At 39.4% G+C, this 22473-nt stretch overlaps 1 protein-coding gene across 4 annotated transcripts in view; it reads right to left on the reverse strand.

Annotated features, from left to right (window-relative positions):
- nt5dc4.L (5'-nucleotidase domain containing 4) overlaps positions 1-21967 on the reverse strand; it is a 34710-nt gene extending 12743 nt beyond the window's left edge. The window contains 10 exon segments of one of the 4 annotated variants that reach the window (NM_001094603.1): positions 496-540; positions 619-702; positions 810-863; positions 3753-3846; positions 4556-4613; positions 5338-5429; positions 6758-6853; positions 9633-9750; positions 10457-10530; positions 11722-11855. In NM_001094603.1, the coding sequence (NP_001088072.1) occupies positions 496-540; positions 619-702; positions 810-863; positions 3753-3846; positions 4556-4613; positions 5338-5429; positions 6758-6853; positions 9633-9750; positions 10457-10530; positions 11722-11846 (840 nt within the window). In that variant the 5' untranslated portion in view covers positions 11847-11855. 4 annotated transcript variants of the gene reach the window in all.
- Between the last annotated feature and the right edge of the window lie 506 nt (positions 21968-22473).

The raw sequence follows: 22473 nt of genomic DNA on the forward strand, positions 1-22473 counted from the left end.
TCTCCTGCTGATCTTTCTGACTACTTTGTTGAGCTGGCTGACTACTGTTACTTTGTTTCAACAGCCATCTGTCCTCAGCCTGCATCCTCCAAACCCCATAATTCCCTGCACACGTGATGTCAATAAAGAACAGAACATCCCAGAGCAATGCATTGTGGGTTATGTAGTTCCTGCATGCTGTCTGTAAGCTGTGGAGACATTGTTACAATTTGTAACATCAGTGTTTAGCCCCTCCTTCCCTGCCAGGATTTCAAATGATGCAGAAAGAGAACTGTTAAACGTCTGGATTGCAGCATAAAGAATGCAATTTATTCATACTTATTGAAGAAACAGGTAACTGTGATGGGTATATTAGGGGTTTCTGTGTTATGTGGGCCTTTTTATCAAATTTTGGTTTGGAAGCCAGAGTTCCCCTTTAATCATATTCCTGGTTTCTTTTATATTTTTGTTTCATTAAAACTCTTAAGACAGATGGGTAGATATATGTTCACTGACCTTATCTGGATCCTGGCCATCATCAAACAGGTAAGTCATAATAGCCTATCAGAAGAAGACCAAAAATCATTCATACACCGGCCAGAGTGAATTTTGTCAGTACTGGGGTGAATATATACTTACATCTGTGTAGTTGTAATCACTGTTTGTGGCCAGAAAGACTTTTCCCACTTCCCTCATTCGGCTCAGAAGTATTGGGGTGCGTGGCTGTAGAACAAAGAGGATTGTGGGAATAAAAGCAAATTTTCGTTTCTAAAACCAGAGATGGATAAATGGAATGTTAAGCTGATTGACATAACAGAGCAAGAACTTACATCTTTAATGACATATTTCTTCAGATCTTCAAGGGTTTTCTCCTTTAAGCAGCCCTGAGAATGCAGAAAATAAAGTGTGTAAATAAGACTTATATAACATTTAATTTACAGGAGCAACTCATTATATATAAACATTGTTGTGAAGTCTGATTAGAAGAAAAAAAACCCCAATTACACTAGGAGGCAGATTTATTAAGTTTTGAGTTGTTTTTCCATGAAAAATTCAAGTTTTTGAGGTTACTTTGGAGTAAAAAATAGATTTTTCAGGTTAAAAAAACAAATTCTTCAAGATTTATTGTACCCCCGAATCCGAAAACACACCATCTATAACCTGTCGAGGTCATCTAGAAGTCAGTGGCAGAGGTTCCTTGAACCATTTGAATATGTTATTATCCTTCATCAGGGGCGTAACTATAGAGGAAGCAGACCCTGCGGCTGCTGGGGGCCCAGAAGGTATAGGGGCCCCATGAGGCCCTAATTAATATACATTTTCAATAAATATTTGTAAAACTAGTCAACCTCTATATATTCTGGGGGCCTGAAAAATAATTTGCTGTGGGGCCCAGTAATATCTAATTACCCACTCCATTGGCCTTCATCATGATGTTCGAGTTTTTTTCGAAGGGTTGTGCCAAAAACGTTTTTTTTCCGCAAAATACTAATTAACTTAATGTTAACCCTCAACTCACTGATTTGAGTTTTTTCCATTTGAGTGTTTTCTCAAATGAGAAAACATTTGAGTTGTGAGTTCATTCAAGTTCATTTGAGATTTTAAAAAGCTCACATAATTGTAAAATTCAACCTTTGATGCAATCTCATCTTTTTTGCTATGCACCCAGCAACCAATCAGATACCCCCTGCTCCCACCATAGTTATACTACTGCAGGCATGTCTAGGGATGCAGAGGGTGTATGTCAATGCTAAAAGAATGGCTGCACTTTGAATGCACCTGATTTACAAAAGGTTTATCTTTAATACACTAATGGGGGTTATGAAATAAAACATAAAGCTGGCCATACTTGGGGAGATCTGCTCGTTGGCAATGTGGCCAAATGAGCAGATCTCTCCCTGATATGCCCACCTTGAGGTGAGAGATATCAGGCTGATCTAATAATAGGCACCACCTGGGCATCACCTTGGCAAACTTAGTGCCTTGTATTACAAAAGGGGGGAAAAGTTAATTTTAAAGGAATTGTTCACCTTTGAGTTACCCCCTTAACATGATGTAGAGAGTGATCTTCCAAGACAATTTGCAAGTGGTTTTCATTTTTTATTATTTGTGGTTTTTGAATTATTAAGCTTTTTATTCAGCAGCTCTCCAGTTTGCATTCCGCAATCTGGTTGCTAGGGTCAAAAATACCCAGCCCATGCATTGGTTTGAATAAGAGACTGGAATATAAATAGGAGCGGGTCTGAAAAGAAAAAAAATAATATTAAAAAGTAGCAATAATAATATGTTTGTAGCCTTACAGAGTAATTGTTTTTTAGATGGGTCAGTGACCCCCATTTAAAAGCTTTTACTGAAGTTAAAAAAGAGTAAAACCCCTCTCTGTCTAGTTGCCGACCAATTGTTAATACCACGTTAATTGCCAATATCTATATTGTTCAGTTCTTAAGTTTCTGATAATTAAGAATAATTTCAATAAATATTTAAAGAAAACCCTTGTGATTCGTTATTTCGTGATTAGTGTCTGAATCCAGGAAGTGATTGCCCTATTAGGTGCTTAGTGCCTTTAAGTAATGGTTACAAGTTACTTATGGTATACTAAATTAAGTGAATATAAATTACTCAAGCAATTCAAATTGATTGATTAAAGTGCTAGTGCAATATTATTCTAAATTCATAGTTAAATTAAAACAATGAATTAATTTAATAATTGTGCCTGCACAAGTCCGGGTAATAAACTAGTTCAAAATTAGAAAAAATTTAAAGGCACTAAGCACCTAATAGGGCAATCACTTCCTGGATTCAGACACTAATCACGAAATAACGAATCACAAGGGTTTTCTTTAAATATTCATTGAAATTATTCTTAATTATCAGAAACTTAAGAACTGAACAATATAGATATTGGCAATTAACGTGGTATTAACAATTGGTCGGCAACTAGACAGAGAGGGGTTTTACTCTTTTTAACTTCAGTAAATACATAATCAGGTAATTATACCTCTCTCTTTCGTTAAAGTGACGTAATTTAATTAGGGTGTACAAAACAAATCTCGCTTTTCACCCCATTTAAAAGCTGGAAAGAGTCAGAGGAAGAAGGAAAAAAACTCTAAATAATGAATAATAGTATACCATACTAAAAGCTAACTTAAAGGTGAACCAACCCTTTATGGACAAATTCCCCCCTTAAACCACAAATGGGTGGCAATATACATGCTATCAGGTTAGTAGTACAGTTCAATCACAGTTAGAGTTGCCACCTGGCCAGTATTTTACCGGCCTGGTCGATAAAAATAATGGTTGATCCCAATGTTATTATTAGGGAAAAAAGATAAATATATAGGAAGGCCGGTATTTTTTTCCAGAAAAGGTGGCAACCCTAATCACAGTGCACGGTGAAAAACACTTCATTGTACTTCTCCCATTCCAAAAGAGATAACTGTTGTTGCCATAAAGAAACAAATAACAGAAATAAGCTAGGACTGGTGCTTTCATCAGATAAGGATGGGGAGCTTGAGAGCAACAATTGCAGCTTATCAGCACTGCCACACGGAGTGACGCTGTGCAGCACCAAATGCAGCAGCTTCCAAGCCCAACACGCACTGTCATGCTATCACTGTGCAGGAACGAGGCTCTTCACAACCTGTTTATCTCACGTGTTGAATGCTTAAGTGTCTGAGCTTATCTGCCCCATATTCTGCTCTTCTGACGTAATTTTAGCAGACAGGACAGTGAGATAATATGAGGGCCCCCCCCCACAGTCTTTGTGCCATTACCGAGTCATGCATGTAGTCCATTGCATCCCTCACATCTTGGTGAATACTCTTAAAAGACATAAATAAGTTGCCATGTCCATAGCCAGTGTCACAGCTGTGGAGAAAAAAAGAGACAGTGGGTTGGTAATACTGAACTGAAAATGTACATTTTAATCACCCTCCCCAAAATCTCTTGGCCAGAATAAAGCAGATATATTAGCACTAGGGTTATTTTCAACTAAATGTTTTCTATTTTGCACATATAAAGTTATTGTTACTTATTGCAGTGCTGCTATAGTTTTCTATGCTTTTATGCATTCTGTTGATCCATATAATCCCTCTGTATAATGCCTTCTTTTACTCAATATAATATCTTATTTTACCTCCTACTTCATATAACACTCACTCTAATTCCCCCTACTGATTTATATATCTTCGATCAATAATTTAGTAGTACCATTTGATACCTCATATTCCATCACTAGTGATGAGTAAATTTTTTCACCAGCCATGGATTTGTGGTGAAATGCCGTATCGAATTGACTATAATGCATTAGGAGGGAGAAAAACTGTTGTGTGTAAAAAAAAACAAACAATTGACTTCAATGCTTTTTGCGAATTTTTTGCGATTTCGCAAATTTTTTTAGCAGTTTGGCAAATTGTCCAGCAAAGTGAAACCAGACAAATCCGCTCATCGCTATCCATCACCCTAAAAAATTGATTAAGATAAATTGATATTTTTGTACTGTATACCATTCTTCAATGACTATAAGGATAAATATAAAAGTTTCTATTTCCTGACCTCTGTTCCAGAGTGCACTTACTTTAGGTATCGTGTGCAGTTGGTGAAAAAATCCACTAGGCAGGCATAAAGATAAGTTTCTGTAGAGAGAAAACACCATGTGTACCTCAAGTGTACCTCAAGTGTGGTGACACAACTGTCAACATCTTGCCCAAAATATCTGCTATACCACATTCTTCCTACTTATAACTGATGTTCTATAGTGTGGAGCACTTTTATGGGGTAAGTGTGCATTGTGGGGTACCAGACAGGAACAGTGGTTGTAGGAATGACGGAACTGTCTCATTACCACACTGGAAATGTTCCTATATATAATGAAAGCAGTTTAGTAGCATTGGTATCTGTATAGTCCTCAAGAAGGAACTGCAAGTGTGGGATAATGATAATGTAATGTGAGTGACAAGATAGACAGTCAAATACATTTTTTAATGCACTGAGATGAAAATATCTAATATGCACTAAGATTAGATTTCAAGTGTTTAATGCTCTATTACCATATAACACATAAACATAGGAATGGTGGAGTGAGGTGATAGTGATAGGGTAGTCCATGGGGTTCTTTTATTTTGTATAATTCTTATTGTCTAGTCTTTAGCTCCTGCTGGATGGTCTTACATTTAATCAAGGCCCCCAGTAGTTTATAACAAGGTCATAGCTATATAAAACCATTGCCTTTATTCCAAATCTAACTGCAACTGATGTTAATGCCGGACCCTCCTCTCCACTCAACTATAGCTTTTAGGATCTCAGAATACAAAGCTGGTCATGGTATCAGAGGCCAAGTTGTAAACAGACAATACTTACCCGAAAGATTAAAGAGTGTGTTGAGAACATGGAATCTCCTGGTGTCATCCCTTTGGATAATTTTATTAGGATAATATTTCCAGATTTCTGGCCTTAGAGAGAAATGAAATCCAGAAGACAGGTTAGAAAAAAGATTTGGAACTGCTCAACAGGTTAGTCAGTCTGACGTATATTCATAGATAATACAGTGAGCAATAGTGCACAATGTCAGGCAGCTGCTGTGGAAGCTATACACAGGAAATGCCATTGCTAACAAATGCACATGGATTTATATGTACAGGTATAGGATCCGTTATCTGGAAACCCATTATCCAGAAAGCTCAAAAGTATGGGAAAGCCATCACAATAGACTCCATTTTAATCAAATAATTCAAATTTTAAAAAATATTTCCCTTATCCCTGTTTTAATAAAAAGCGACTTTGTACTTGATCCCAACTAAGATTTAATTAATGATTAAAATATTTTTTAGTAAAAGTTTAGTTATGAAGATACAAATTATGGAAAGATCCCTCTACCTGGAAAACCCTAGGTCCCAAGCATTCTGGATAATAGGTCCCATACCTGTATATGATAAAATGTAATGGTGTCACTAAGGATATCTTTAGTCGAACCCACCCAAACATGCAACATTATAGAACTGAACTGGTTTAGTAAAGGAGGGAGTTAAAAGGAATAGGGTTGCCACCTACAAAAGGAAGTGCATTTATGGGGGACAAAGTAAGAGACTAAAATCAATTCCAGAACAAGCCATAGAGTCAACAGAGTTACCCCAGTCAGAGCAAGTTGATTCAATGGCTAGCTCTTGGGCTGGACTAGATGCTCCATGATACTCATCATACAATTCTAAGCAAGTAAATAATGTTCCGGTATTCTCCATTGTTTCTCCTTTGCCCCCATCTCTAGGTGAATGTGGGATCAAGAACATAATCAGACTGATATCTGTGTACATGGTAAGAGTGTGTCTTTGTTATAAAGATAATTATAGCATGCCTGACCTCACCAGTGGAGACTGAGATCTAATATCTGAGATCACTGCTAGAGCTAGCGAGCATTACATTGCTTCTTTAATTAAAGGCCTATGATTAGGTGTTATTCTAACGGCAATGTTCTGAAAGTAGGGTTAATTTCCTAGGAAAGACACATGAGACATTATGGTAAGGGAGAAAGCTATTTACACCATAGCAGACATCAGAGAAAGGAAAACAGAGACGGCACAGAATTGACTGGAAGGAATTCTGGCCACTGGACAATGGTTTTATTTCTATAGATAGATATTTTCAAACCTTCAGAGATGTGAGGGCAAAGAGTGTAGAGTTTAAAAAAATGACAGCACCCCATAGCTATTTAGCTAAGCATTAAGGCTGAATTTAAAAGAGAACTGTCATTTAGTCAATCAGCCGAGAACCCCGCACCACTTACCCTTTTAAGAAGTGAAAGCCATGAGTGCAGACAAGAATATTCCCATTAGAGTCAACTTTCAGCAGGTTTCCAAATAAGTTGTCAAACACCAGACCCCTGGTAGAGACACAGTACAAAACAGCACTATATCATCTGCAAAGACAGATACAATACAAGATACAAGATGGCAAAATAATTAAGTGCTTATATATATATGTATATCTAGGGTCAACATCAGCCCAGCAGGTAGGGTTTTCATTGATAATGTTCTTCGAGTGATTAAATAAGGCCAGAGAACAGAATAAAACTTACTATAGGTGCACAGACCAGCATGGTACTGTATTTGGACTACACTGGTGATCCCCAACCAGTAGCTCGCGAGCAACATGTTGCTGTCCAACCCCTTGGTTGTTGCTCCCATTGGCCAAACAATTGATTACTTTTGAATTCCAGGTTTGGCTGCATAAAAACTAGGTGCACTGCCAAACAGAGTCTCAATGTAGGTTGACAATCCACATAGGGGCAACCAAATGGCCAATCACAGCACTTATTTGGCACCCCAAAAACATTTTTCATGCTAGCATTGCTCCCCAACTCCTTTTACTTCTGAATGTTGCTCACAGGTTCAAAAGTTGAGGATCCCTGGACTACACTATACCCTATGGACAGAAAACAGACTTTCACTGTAACCCTGTGTACTCAGAACAGAGTAAAAGTATATCCTATGGACACAGAATATAGAGTGATGTGTCCTAGGCGCACAAAGCAACTAATATAGTGTCTTACAGGGTCAGACTGGGCCGGCAGAACACAGGGAAGAATACGGTGGGCCCCACAGACCCAGACCTACTCCCTGTGCAGAAAACCTTGTGTGCTGCCCCCTAACCACCCCATATGGTCTTGAATAAGGTATGCACGGAGAAGTGATGCGGGGTTGTGACTAGGATGGGGGACCCAGGGTTGTACAGGTGCCTGAGCACACAGTACAGAATAAAGTAAAAATTGATAGTGAAGTCAATTGATAGTACTGTTTCCTTGCATTGGTAAAAGTTCCATGTTTGCTTTAGAAAGATTACGATAGTTTATATTAAACATGCTGCTGAGTAGCCATTTGAGGCCCATAGCAGATAACAGATGCACTCTGTAGGATACTATTGTATTTTATTATAAAGAGTCTAGCTGTTATCTGCTGAGTATCCTGTGCCTTTTCTCCTTTTACAGCTTGAATGGCTGCTCCCATGGCTACACAGTATCTTATTTATATAAACTATAGTAGTCTTTCTATAGCAAACACATAACTTTTACCAATGCAAGGCAACAGTACACTATATTTTAATTACTTTAAAACATGATGATTTTTTTGGTGTTACTGGTCCTTTAAAGTTATCTTATGGGAAGGGCATATGTAAGGGATCTCTCACATGCACAATCTAAAGCAATACGTGATTGGTGCATGACTGTATCATGTGCACTAATTGGAATTGACTATTTACAGACAGAATAATGGGAAAATACGCATCTGGTTAGTAAACTCTTAATTTCAATAACACTCACAGAGGACAAACAGCTATTTTTGGAAATATTAGGACCACATTTTGGCATAAAATCTGAGAAAACATTATGTAAAATCAGGGAAATGCACCCACTGAAATGCATTATACACTGGTGGGACCACAGTGCTTAAAACTTAAAATCAGGGTATGTAAAATTGAGGTACAATGCAAGTCTCTGCACACATTGTATGGAACACTGTATAATGACATTTTACCAGTGCATTTTTATTCTAAAAATAAAATCACAAAGAATGTTCGGGAGGTGGGATCTATTTATAAACATGCAATATTAATGTGCAGGGATGAATCTTCTTGGATTTCTTTTGGCACCTGTATGCTACATTGGCTAATGCCTCATTGGGATTTTTTGGGATTAATTATCCTCTGGATTGGTATAACTAATTACAGAATAGTAGAACTATAAAACGTGCACCTGTCTACACTGCCCAAAATAACATGGTATCTATAGCAAACAGAGCAACGTAGGTATTGTCTATACACAGGTTACACAATCATTTGCACAGAATAGCCCTTATCCTTTATATAAAAGCAATACAGTATATTTACCTGCTAAATCCACAAATAAATAACAATAAACCCATTGCAACTGATGCGTCATTTACAAATAGAGGGGCAGGGCGCAAATTAAGAAAAACAGGTGCAAAGTTCCGTTTATTTTTTTACCTTGCATCACCACTAACCCACTAGAACTTCTCTCTGTATGTAGAGATGGCTCCACAGGGCAGAGAAAGGCATTGGCACCAGTTTGGCTTCTCCTGGCAACTAGCACCTCATGACACAAGCACTGTTCTGTCTAATCTATGGGCATAATTGTAGGTAGGACTGCAGGGGGATAGTGTTATGAAGGATTTATATCCCTTTTAAGAAGGGTTAATATACATCTATTCTAGGCCAGCGCCTCATCTATACCCTGGCTATACATGGGGCCATGTAGATGCCCATACCACATGCATGAGAACCAATCATAGCTTTTTACCCATGCATCTTTGGGAGCATACAGCTGACAGTAATAAGTTTTAAACCTGTAACCAATATTTTTACAAGGTTTCAGTTGCCCTATAAGGGACACTGGATTTTCTGGATTTTGCAGCTTATAGTTCCCCTCTGTTATAGAAGTAATTGTTAATTCAATAAATTCCAATTCATAAACATTTTATGAGTGAATAAGGTTATACATAAGAACTTTCATACATTTTCCATGATTAATCTTTGCTCCTGCTATGATATCTAACCTGTATGTTAGTTCTAATGGCTTCACTGTCCACTTTTCAGGTCCAAGAAAGGGAGGACCCAACAACACCTGTCCCAATATAATCACTTACCTGGTGGGGTAGGAAGGGTCATATTTATACTCTAGGATCTCATGTGGATATCCAATGCAGACAAGTCGATCCAGCAAGAGCTCAAACCCCAGTTCTTCATGGTCAGGGGAAGAGTACACTGCAAGTGAGGAGGAAATTTACCCAAGGCAAAGAGAAATAGAAATTTATATTTCAGTTCCTGGAGGGAGACAGACAGACAAAAACAAAAGAAAAATTTATGGCATAACCAGTTGGGCTTTGGTGCCAGGAGTCCTCTAGAAAACCACAGGCCAGCCACATTCTCTTTACTCACCTTTTCATCTATACTCACACTCTCATCTATCCTTCCATTCCATTCTTCCCTCTGTTCTCAGAAATAGAGAATGGCCATAGCCAAATGATTGGGTGAAAAGGACTCACTGACCATTTTCCTGGTATCCCGCTGGGCCAGTGTAACAGAACTCTCCCATTATAAAATGATGCATGTGGAGGATTAGCTATGCAACGTGCATTTATTAAAGCTGAACCATAAGGCCTTGTGCCCTTTTCTACTTTCTGTTGGAGTTTCACCCAACCAACAGCTTATATAAAACAATGGTACAGCATGTCATCCACCCATTGGTTTCTTCTTTTACTTAGGCTGGATGCAATGCAATTGAGAGGCCACTCACACTGTAATATCAGATTTACTGCATCGCACAACATGGAGTGGCAGTAGGAGTGCAATAAGATACAATGAAACAAATTACTAGACATGATTTTGTACATGACTTTGGTATTAAGTGAAAAAACACTGTTGGTTTGGTGCTAGTGATAAAGGACAGGCTTAGCTTTTATAAACTCACTTGCCAGTGTATAGTCCATATCGAAGCCATAACATTTGATTTTCTCCAAGGCCAGACTGCGGTTCACGAATACCCTGTAAGGAGAAACCTGATGTTACTAATGGTGCGTTCCACCCTGGAATTCAAAATGATCACCCTCATACATTATTAATGGTAATCACCTTCAATCACAAGTCAATGGGAGGGGCAATTTGGAATGTATTGTCCTTCTGCCCACAGAGATACAAAATGACTGGGATTTAGTGAAGTCTTCCAAATCTCTCATTCCCTCCACCCAGTAAGTTTGTGCCAATACCCCCACCCTACTTCATTCTCACACATAATTGGTACTTATGCTGGACTGAAATCAGGACTGTTGTAAAGACTACAAGTGGTTGGTAGGTAGATGGATTGGAGGGGTGGGAACAAAAAAAATGAGTGAGCATTGGTCTTAAGATTTAGGATGAGTAATAATAGATTGATGGTTTTATTGGTAAAATACAGATACAGGTAATTATAAATCAGTGAATCACAACCAGTGGCTCCGGACTAACATTTTGCTCAGGAACCCCTTGGATGTTGCTCCTAGTGGCCTCAAAGCAGGAGCTTATTTTTCAATTCCAGGTTTGGAGACAAGTTTTGGTTGTATAAACTGCCAAACAGAGTCTCATGTAGGCTGACAGTTAACATAAGGGATATCAAATAGCCAATCAGAGCCCTTGTTTAGCATCCCCAGGAAGTTTTTCGTGCTTGTGTTGCTCCCCAACTCTTTTTACATTTGAATGGGGCTAAAAGGTAAAAAAGGTTGGTGACCCCCTTCTATAAACTGAAAATAATTTTTGGCTTGATGGGATAGGACATGTAATAAATGTTACTACTGCAGACAAATCACAGTTCATACACTCGAGACAAATGCAGTACACCAATACTGTACACCTCATCCATGTCTCACTGTACACAATTACCTCTTTCTAGTGTAAATAGTAAACAATTAATTAATGGCTTAATGCAATTATCAAAACTATCCACCTTTTCAAGTGTAAAATACTCACTCAATGTGCACTACTTTACTTGCCCACATTACCCCTAACAAAAGGGTAAATCAGAGGCAGAGTCGTGTACATCAGTGGATGGTTCTGAGCAGAGTAGGAGCATTGGGTTCTAGCCCAGCTAAGTACTAGGGAGGAGATACAGTAAAATCATTCTGGAGCGTTAGGTATAAACCCAATGGCAATTTACTGAATCCCAGCCCTATCCATCAATCATTATTCATGCAAATGTCTCACCTATGGTCATAATCCCGCTTCACTGCTCTGAAGTCATTAGAAGTTGTATCCTTAAGGCTTAAGCGGCGTTCATGCATCTGGCATCCATCTGTGCCAATACTGTGCTCCTTGCTGATACTGCCCATGGCAACTGCACCTCCTAGTGCCAACTGTGTGCTCTGTGCTGCTCTCAGCCTGCTCTGAGTCTCATATCCCTGCACAAGCCCCAAAGGTCTATGTTATTTGGCTGATTAGGTTATCAGAATGGGACAGCCGCTGCCCCATCCCTCCCTCCTAAACATCACCCCCTGCTCTATCTCCTCTTGCTAAATCTTTTTCCAGTGTCAGTGGGTTAGAGGATTTGTATCTGCCACATACACACACTCTCACACATACACAAACATATACACACAAGATTCCTTATTAACATTCGCTCACAGATACTGTACACTAACATACACATATGATTCCCTACAAACATTATATCACAAGTACACATATACATAGGATTCCTTACAATCCAGAAAAAACATCAAACCGTAAACACATGTAGCTGAGAAAATGTAACAAGAAATAAAAAAACATCTAAATAGCTAGCTATTAAAGCAATTATATTTATGCCACTCTTGTTTTGTTTCTATACCTCTGTACAAAAATACAATATATAAATACATTCGATTTGCACACGAGTATAAACAGCAAAGCTTTAAAAAGTGTTTTATTTCTTTTTGAGAGAGAATAAGGGTTGGAAAAGTGGGTCGCCACTAGTATAAGAGTGCAGTCTTTACAAGGCGCAATGTATGCTCATTTCCAATTGGTCCCATTACAAAGAGCGGGCAACACAGCTGCCAACTACTTGGATATCAAGAGGATCACAGATGGGGCAGGCAGAGGTGGCTGGGGACAATGAAGACTTTTGGGCTCTTTTACTGATCACATGAGTGCAAGACCCAGATCCCTATTTGCACCTAGGGATGTCGAAACTGTTCTTCAAAGAAAAAAGGCTCTCATGATGCCAATTTCTTATGGCACCCTGACAGCTCCTTAGGGGTGGGCTGGGAAGGTCTTCGATCGAATTGGTCGATAAGGATGGTAAGGGGCAGATGATAATGACATTTGTGTTTTACTTTCTGGTGCAATAGAGCCAGATTATATGGCAAAATTCTAGTGCAGATTCACTAAAAATATTTACTGCAGGCATAACTATCAATTTCGTCACAAAGCTGTACTGGGTGAAAAACAGGGGCGTAACTACAGAGGGGGCCCAAGAGTGTAGAGGGCCCAGTGAGGACTTAAAAAGTGAGCAATTTAAATCTATCTTGATAGAATAGGTCAACTTACCAATGTTTCTGGGACCCTAAATTAAATTTGATGTGGGGCCCAGTGATATCTAGTTACGCCACTGGTGAAAAGGTCAGTTCATTCCTAACTGCAACACTTAGAACCATCCACTGAGCATTTGTGTCTGTAGTCCTGTTGTGCTTTGCACCTTGCACAGATGCAGGGGATCCCTGTACTTAACACTTTCAATAAACAAACATGGCTCATTTATAAACACTGGGCAAATTTGCACCTAGGCAGTTGACCATGACAACAATCAACTGTTGGTTTTCATTATTCAACCTGCAGGTGCCTGTTACAAGCCAGGTTACTAGACAAACAGCACTCACCAAGTTAACTTGCAGAAATAATCCTGGTGCACGTCAAGCTTGATAAAGGGACACATATTGGCTTGAAACATTGTATCTGTCCAGACCATAAAGCCATGAGAAGCAAATATTTTTAGCGACAAGAATTCACCGGCACACAGGTAATGCAAGCAGGTTATACCTTGCTAAGTGTTTATTGCAGCATGCTATGTTTCGGGGTTACCCCCTTTATCAAGCATTGATGCTTGATAAAGGGGGTAACCCCGAAACGTTGCATGCTGCAATAAACACTTAGCAAGGTATAACCTGCTTGCATTACCTGTGTGCCGGTGAATTCTTGTTGCCATTGGATAGTGAGGTTGCCGTTTCCTCCATTTTGCTGTGCACCAGGGGTCTCTACCTTTCGGGAGGGCCAGGGTGTGCGAGTGCTTCTCGGATTGTTCTACTATTGAAGCAAATATTTTTAAACATATCCTTTGATGGTGATGTCTACATTTTAAAAGCCAGGTTACTCCCGTGTGCAAATATGCCCAGTGTTTATAAATGAGCCTGCTTACTGTGCTTCCTAGCATCTTGCACCCAATGGCATGCACACCCATTATAGATACAATACAGCTGAGTGCCGGGAGTACTGTAGCCATCAAAAGGGACAGGTCTTTGCACCATATGGGCACAAAGCACAGGGCAGGGTGCAAAATGGAAAAAACATAAAGCTTTTCACCTGTTTTTACACTTTGCACCTTACCCTGCCATAGTAAATACATACCTTACATCTTATAAGTAGGGATGCCTTGAATCGACTATTTTATGATTTGGCCGAATCCCAAATCCCCTTTGTGAAAGATTTGGCGAATCTGAAACCCTAATTAGCATATGTAAATTAAGGAAATGAGTGGGAAAGAGAACGGCCCATGCAGTGTGTGGATAAAAATGTTTTGACTTTCTTGTTTGTGTGACGAAAAAAGCCATGTGATTTTGGATCAGGGCACATGCTCAGATTCGGGGAGATTAGCCACAGGCGACAAATCTCTTCTTCGGGGGGACATCTCCCTGAACTGCCTCCCACCAGCTACAATGTAAATCACCGGTGGGGTGGCACTCGGAGCGTTTCATTTTCCGAAGTCGCCCGAAGTTTTCTTGTGAGACTGAGCGTGTGCCCTGACCCTTAAGCCTCTTTTTTTTGCTCCACAAAAACAGCTCAGTAAAACTTTCCCCCATATGTAATAAAAGTTTACCCAGGAGCAGTAACCCATAGCAATCAATAAGATGACTAGTAAATGCTACCTGCTGATTGGTTGCCATAGATTACTACTCCAGGACAAATTTAGGGGGTTATTTATCAAAAGTCCGAATTTATCTCAATATTTTTATCTTGATATTTTAACGCTTATTTATTATTAAATTTTCCTGAAAATTTGCTTTGCGGGAAAAAAACAGTTTTTCATGGGTTTTTGTGTGATTTTTCACCCAAAAACTCAGAAAACGTCGGGGTATTGCCCGAAAACCAGCGCACATCACAAAATCATTGGGACTTCTCCCATTGACTTATATGCAACCTCGACAGGTCTGTCGAGATGCCGGATTTTCGGATTCTGACTTTTCCATCCTCGGGGTTTAATAAATTCCGAAAAGTTCGTGATTTTTTTAAAAGTCCGATTTAATTTAAAAAATCACAAATTTTTAGTGATTTTTGCATTCAGAGTCTAGTAAATGACCCCCTTAGTGTCTTTTATTATATAACCCACGAAAGTAAATTGCACAAGTCCAAAACAGTAGTATGAAAGCAAACTACCTTCAGACATTCTAACATGGAGATCATGAAGAATTCCATTCCAAACTCTATTTCTGCAGGTCTAGGAAACCAAGGGTAAAGGGATAAAGTAACACAGAAGCACAGGCTGCCCTAACTGACCATGACATTGAAAACCTATACAAAACAGGCATCCTCCCTGGAAACCCCCTCAAGGTTTTTAAGTGTAATTCTGTACAACAGCATGTGTGGACTACATAGCAAAGAAGAACATGATTAACACTGTGGAGACAATGCATTTAGAACTGATGCCCTGAGAGATAGGCTTCTATTTTAAACAGAAAATCAAAATATAGTTATATGAAATATTCTGTGTGCATAGGTATTCAGCCCCCATGCTTTAATAATTTGTATTTTTAGCTGTTGGTGGGATGTTGGAAGCTGCAACAACAGCTGCAGGGCTGCAAGTTGGACTATTATTAGTGCAAATATCAATACCAGTGGTTTTACAATATAATATATCCCTAAGGGGACATTTGGTGATGAGGATCCAGGGCAAATGCCTTCTCTGACCTAACCTAAAACAGGCTCAAAATATATCTGTATCTAATGTACCCTACAGTATATTGTAAGGATTAGAAATATCGAAAAGTAAGAAATGTACCCACAATGCAGCATTTTTAAATCCACCACCACACACAAAGAATCCCAGGGTAATTGTGCTCTTAGCAAACAGTTCTATAGCTGCTAGTTTTGCCTAATGAAAGAAAGTAGATGTTTTTGTCCTACAGATCTGTTAATGTTCTTGTTTCTCCTACATTGTTTCAGGAGTCAGAACCAAAAGCGCAGAAAACACAAGCAATCAAACATTTACAAATAACTTTGAAACAATTGATATTGGAAGTTGCTTAGAACTACATATTGTTTTATTGTGCATTTTGGGTGGAGTTCCCCTTTGAGCCCTACACGTTCCTCCTTAGTCACAGTTAAAAGATGCAGAGTCATATGTGCTACAATATAGATTCTAAATACAACAGGCAGTGTCGGAAAAACATTCATACAAATGCAACATAGTGCCTGTATTTGTACCTAGTAGCGCCCACACATAGCATAGGCCCAGTTATCTCTTTTAACACATCAAAGCAATGGTAGGATTTTGCAATAGGAAACCAATTGTCCTTGTGCCCTTTATATTGGTTTTAGATAGTTGATAATTATAATTATATTACCAGTGCACAGATAATCCCCCTGCGTCATGCTCTTCTGCTAATAAAGTATTTACAGCAAAGGGTGAAAGGTGACTGGTAGTATCTGACTTGCAAGGATCAAACATGGAGTAGCCTTAGTTTTCCCGTTTGCCTTTTACAGGGCTGGAACTAAGGGCAGGCAGAAGAGGCACATGCCGAGGGCACAACATTGGGCTGGTGCAAGACACGTACCTCTTCTGTCACCTCACCCCAGTATCCTTTGTTCTCCCACTGACCTCTAGTAATTTACATTAATTTACAATTATCATTATAATTTACATTATCTCTCCCTGGTAGTCTGTTTGTATGTATATTTTTATATGTATAATGCTCCTTGAGGGCAAAGAACTGTACAGCAAAACAATAAATTAGTAGTAACAAACAAGGAGTCACTGCAATAATAAGTAACAATAAGTGTATTATAAGAAATACAATTACATAAATATAAAATATAATTACAATTAGGGTTGCCACCTGCCCGGTATTTTACCCGCCTGGCCGGTAAAAATTAAGCTTGAGCCCAATGTTATTAATAGGGGAAATGTGTAAAAATATAGGCGGGTATTTTATTCAAGAAAAGGTGGCAACCCTAATTACAATACAGATTAAGTGCTCAGTGTCAAGGAGACAAAAGGATGGAGGACACTGCCCGTAGGGCTTACAGTCTAAATGGGAGGGTAACTTACAGAAACAATTCGGAGGGGTATTAAATGCTGTAGGTGCTGTAGTAGTGCTGTAGTAAACTCATAAGTGTGCACTAGGGTGCCCAGCTGGCTTGGATCAGTACTGCCTATTTATCTTAAAGGAGAAGGAAAGTCTTCTTCCACTTGGGGGTGCAAAATGTTAGGCATCCCAAGTGATTGTGTATATACTTACCTGAAACCCTGGTTCTCGTGGCTGCACATACACAGTAGAGTGAAAAGCCGAGCTTTAACTAAAAAGCCGGCTATTTTGTTCTACTGCGCATGCGTCTGCCCCAGGAAATCTGAAGAAAGAAGAAGCAAGAAGAGGATCGCTCCGTGGTGCTCGCTGGAACAACCCCGGGCCGGTGCCGTTTTCTGCTGATAGGAGCACCGGCCCAGGGTTTCAGGTAGGTCAATACAATCACTTGGGGGTGCCTAACATTTGGCACCCCCACGTGTAAGACTTTTGAGTTAACAAAAAACTGATTTTTAAATTTAAAACAATTAAAATTAGATTTAGATTAAAACAAGTAAAAAAATATATGATCAATACAAGCTCTGTTTATTACGCTCAATTCAATTTAGTCAAAAATGTAAAGTCATAAAGATGAAAAGGCCTACTAATAGTAAATGCAGTAGCAAAATAGTTGTAAAGTGTTTATTAGGACAAGTATATTGAAATGTACATTTTGCCCACACTCTGAGCAAAGCAACATTGTTCTCTCTCTTCCTTAAATTATTTCTTTCTTTCTAGGTGCTTGAATGGGCACTTCTGGGCCTGATGACGGCTTAAACCTAGGCGAGGTAGGAACAATCACTAGAAGAAGTGTTCAGATACTTTTAGGCATAAAGTATGTCAGAATAAATAAGGCCATAATGTGTACTTATATCACATATGGCAATGTAAATTATTAATGTTATGTGCATATGCACATTTCTGAGCACACCATACAATCTGTGCTGAAAGCAGACAAAGGTGCTCTGGTGGCTCCTCTAGCCTGGCAGCCACAACTAAAAGAGGACTCGTGTCAGCACCACTGCTTTATTGGTTACAATCTCTGGCTAGACTGACTTATAGGTATGGGATACATTATCCGGGAAACCTGTTATCCAGAAAGCTCAGAATTATAGGAAGGCCATCTCCCATAGAATAATTAAAAATTTAAAAAAACATTTCCTTTTTCTCTGTAATAATAAAACAGTGCCCAAACTAAGATCTTGGAGGCAAAACAATGCTATTGGGTTTACTAAGTGTTTAAATGATTTTTTAAATGATTAAATTGATTTTTAAGTAGACAAAATATGGAGATCCAAATTACAGAAAGACCCCCGGGTCTTCCAAAGTACAGAGGGACCCCGGGGCATTCCAGTTATCAGGTCCCATACCTACACATTCAATTTTTTTGAGCAAGAAGTGACTTATCTCACTTATCTAACTCTTTCAATGCAGGGAAAACAAAATGAAGTGCAGCTGAACTTGTATTAGGATAAAACTGAGGATATTGTGCAGTTCTTATGAAACAATGTGAATTATTAAAAGTATTCCTTTTGTCTTTGTGATTAACAATGCCCCCTGATGCTTAAATATCTTTTACAGAGATTATACATGAGGCATTTAGAGAGAAAACTGGAAAAATTACTGTACAGTGATACAAGTGCAAACAAATGTTCTGCTGCTTTCTAGTGATGATAAGAAAGAACAGCGGGAGCAAACAAAAATTAAAGTTTTGTTTTTATAAAAAAAAATAAAGGGATGGGTGGAAGATGTGAACACCTTTGCAATCTACTTTTGTTTTCTGTTTGTAGTCATTTAAGAGATATTAACAGTTTTAGGGTGGTGGCACACATAGCGTTCTGGGGAGATTAGTCGCCCAGCAACAAATTTCCTCTTCTTCGGACGGCTAATCTCCCCAAAATGATTTCCCGCCAGCTAGAATGGGATTCGCCGGTGGGATGGCACTCGGATCGATTTCATACCTAACTGTCCCTTTTTCGGAAGGACAGTCCCTCTTTTGACAGCTCAACCCGCAGTCCCTCATTTGTACTGGAAAGTCCCTCTTTTCTCTGTACTGAACAGCCAGAAAAAGAAACAAAGTTTCTCACTTAATTGGCTTTTAGCAGAGAGCCCAGAACAGCTAACAGGTGCAAATAAGATACTTTGTAACAATTTTGAGACACAAAAACACAGTTTAGATAAGGAGAAATATTTTCAAACTTTCATAACCTGCCAAATTTTGTAAAACAAACATGGTAATTAGGGGGTGCGGCCACAGAAAGGGGTGTGGTCAAAAAATTGCTGTGCTACGTGCGGGAAAAAATTTTTTGTCCCTCTTTTTACTTCCAAAATGTTGGGAGGTATGCGATTTGGTTTCCGAAGTCGCCCGAAGTGGCCTCACGAGTTGCCATCCGAGTGCCAATCCTGCCAGCGGGGAGATATTTCAGGGAGATTAGTTGCCCGAAGAAGAGGAGATTTTTTACTGGGCGACTAATCTCCCTGGAACGCTACGTGTGCCACCACCCTTATACTGCTACAGTAAATGGCACTGGCAGCTCAGCAGCAATCGCAGTGTTTCTGGCTCCACAACTGCAGCTGACTATGCACTCTACGTGCTGCTCTTTTTTTTTGTCCCTTGGGAGGAAAGATGCTGCAAGCCTCCTGTACCCCTGTAGTTCTTTGTAGGGTTCCGTATAATATGATGGGCATGTCATGTCCTTAGCCCAGGAAAAAGCAATTTCCAGTTCCATCTGGAACCAAATAATAGTTTGGTAGAGGAGCTAGAACACTGTGTTGGCTCAACGGAAGTGGCTTCTTTCCCCCAGATGTCAGAACAGCTTTAAAGAAAGACATGTAGAGTGGCGTCTCATTGGAGTTACCACCTGTATATTCAGTTAAGGGAACAGTAACACCAAAAAATGAAAGTGTCTAAAAATTATTAAAATATAATGTACTGTTGAGCTGCAATGTTAAAAATGGTATGTTTGCTTCAGAAACACGACTACAGTTTATGTAATTAAGATACTGTAACCACATCAGCCATTCAAGCACAGGATATACAGTAGATAACATATAATGACTGAAGAACCCTGTCGTATACTACAGAGCTTCTCTGTTATCTGCTGTGTATCCTGTGCCTTTTCTCCTTTTTCAGCTTTGAATGGCTGCCCCCATGGCTACATAGCAGCTTGTTTATATAAACTATAGTTGTTTGCAGTGGAATAACTAGATATTACTGGGCCCCACAGCAAATTATTTTTCAGGCCCCCAAAATGTTTAGAGTTGACTTGTTTCTCCAATATTCATTGCAATGGTATATGAATTAGGGCCTCATGGGGCCCCTATACCTCCTGGGCCCCCCTGCAGCTGCATGGTCTACTTCCTCTGTAGTTACACCCCTGCAGGGGCGCGCCGCCAATGAGGCGAGCTGAGACGCTCGCCTCAGGCGGCAACGCCGAAGCGGTTTCCAGGGGCGGCAAAAAGCCGCTCCTGCACCTTTAAGAACCGAATTTCCGGTTTTTAAACCGGAAATTCGGCTTTACTAATGCGAGAGAGCGCAATTGCGCTCTCCGCATTAGTGTTCCTGCCTCCCCTCCCGACAAGTAAGTCAGCGAGGGGGGGCGGCATTGCAGGAGCCGCCTCAGGCGGCGCTTAGGTCTGAATCGGCGCTGCACCCCTGGTTGTATTTCTGAACAAACATGCCAGTTTTACCAGTGCAGCACAACAGTACATTATGTTTTCATTACTTTAAGACACTTTCAGTTTTGTGTGTTACTGTCACTTTAAGTCTGAGATCATAAGTTCAGCAGCCCAGAGAGAGAGAAGCTGAGCCATTGGCCCTGTTTAGCTGTACAGGTATGAGACCTGTTATTCAGAATGCTCGGGACCTGTGGTTTTCCAGATAAGGGATCTTTACGTAATTTACATAATACTTAAGTCTTCTAAAAAATAATTTAAACATGAATTAAACCTAATAGGATTGTTTTGCATCCAATTAGGATGTATTACATCTTGTTGGGATCAGGTACAAAGAACTGTTTTATTACTACAGAGAAAAAGGAAATATTTTTTTAAAAAACAACAATTATTTGATTATAATGGGAGATGGCCTTTTCATAATTCAGAGATTTCTGGATAACAGGTTTCCAGGTGATAGATCCTATACCTGCATAAAGCTCCTTATATTTATCAATTGGCTAAAAATAAATTGCATTGCAATATACACAGTTTTACCACTGTTGCTACTGAATGAAAGCACCATGTAAGGTATATATGTTGAATTGTAGAAGGACAGAATCAGTGGCAGCATCCCCCTTGCATTATTAGCGCTGGATAGTTATACCATTCTAAGTAAAATATTGTTGGAATCTTCTATATTTAGTCAGACCATTAAACTTGCCTTTTAAGTAGAATTTCAGTCTGGACTCCTCAACTAAAGGAAAATGAGTTTGTAATTTGTTTGCAGATCGTAATTCCATCATGGAAGCTTTAGTGAGTTCCACCTTATGTCCAGACCTATTATATACATATGCCAACACCCTTCCCTGTTTTTCTGTTTTTGTGAATTTAACCATTTCCTTGGCAACAAGTGAGGTACCCTGTCCTATGGTTAACCTGCTTTCTGCAAATTCTCGGAAGTAATTTATCATGCCTGAATCCAGAACAGCTAGTAGAAATGTCACACATATCACCAAACATTGGGTGTCACAGACACAGAGATGCATGGCATGTGGGAGAGCTATGAGACCAAATAAAGGAACTGCACGTTTTTCCTTTTATTGATCTGATACATTAATACGGTGCATATATGGTCAGTTAGCAGAACAAAGTTAGATAATGAGATAATACTTACCGGTAGCTTTACTTTAATACTCTTTTTAACCCCAGCAAGCAAGGATTATCTAAGAGAAGAAAAATTAATACTTGATAATAAAAAAAATATTACAAGAATAAGAAAGCTCCATCTTTTATTCAGACCTTGTTTCAAATATAAAGATTGTAGCTTCCAACTCCAATAGCCTTCACATCTTAAGGCCCCATACACAGCAGATATAAGCTTCAGATTAAGTTAGCAGCTTATTGGGCAGTGTATGGGGCCCTCATACGGACTGCTTCTTCAATTGATATCGGCCAGATCTTGATCGGCCAGGCTTAAAATTCCCATCAGATTGAGGACCACATTGGTTAGCCTGAAGGTGGCCATAGACGCAGAGATCTGCTCATTTCGCGATGTCGCCAAACGAGCGGATCTCTCCCCGAAATGCCCACATTGAAGTGGACGATATCGTGCTGATCCAATCGTGGGCCCTAGTAATTTAGGTTTTCATTCAGCAGCTCTTCAGTTTGCAATTTCAGCAATCTGGTTGCTAGGGTCCAAAAAACCTGAACAAACAAGTGTTGATTTGAATAACACATGGAGCATGAATAGGAGAGAGTCTGAATAGAAAGA

This window comes from Xenopus laevis, chromosome 3L (genome assembly GCF_017654675.1).
Source record: "Xenopus laevis strain J_2021 chromosome 3L, Xenopus_laevis_v10.1, whole genome shotgun sequence".
Taxonomy (NCBI): domain Eukaryota; kingdom Metazoa; phylum Chordata; class Amphibia; order Anura; family Pipidae; genus Xenopus; species Xenopus laevis.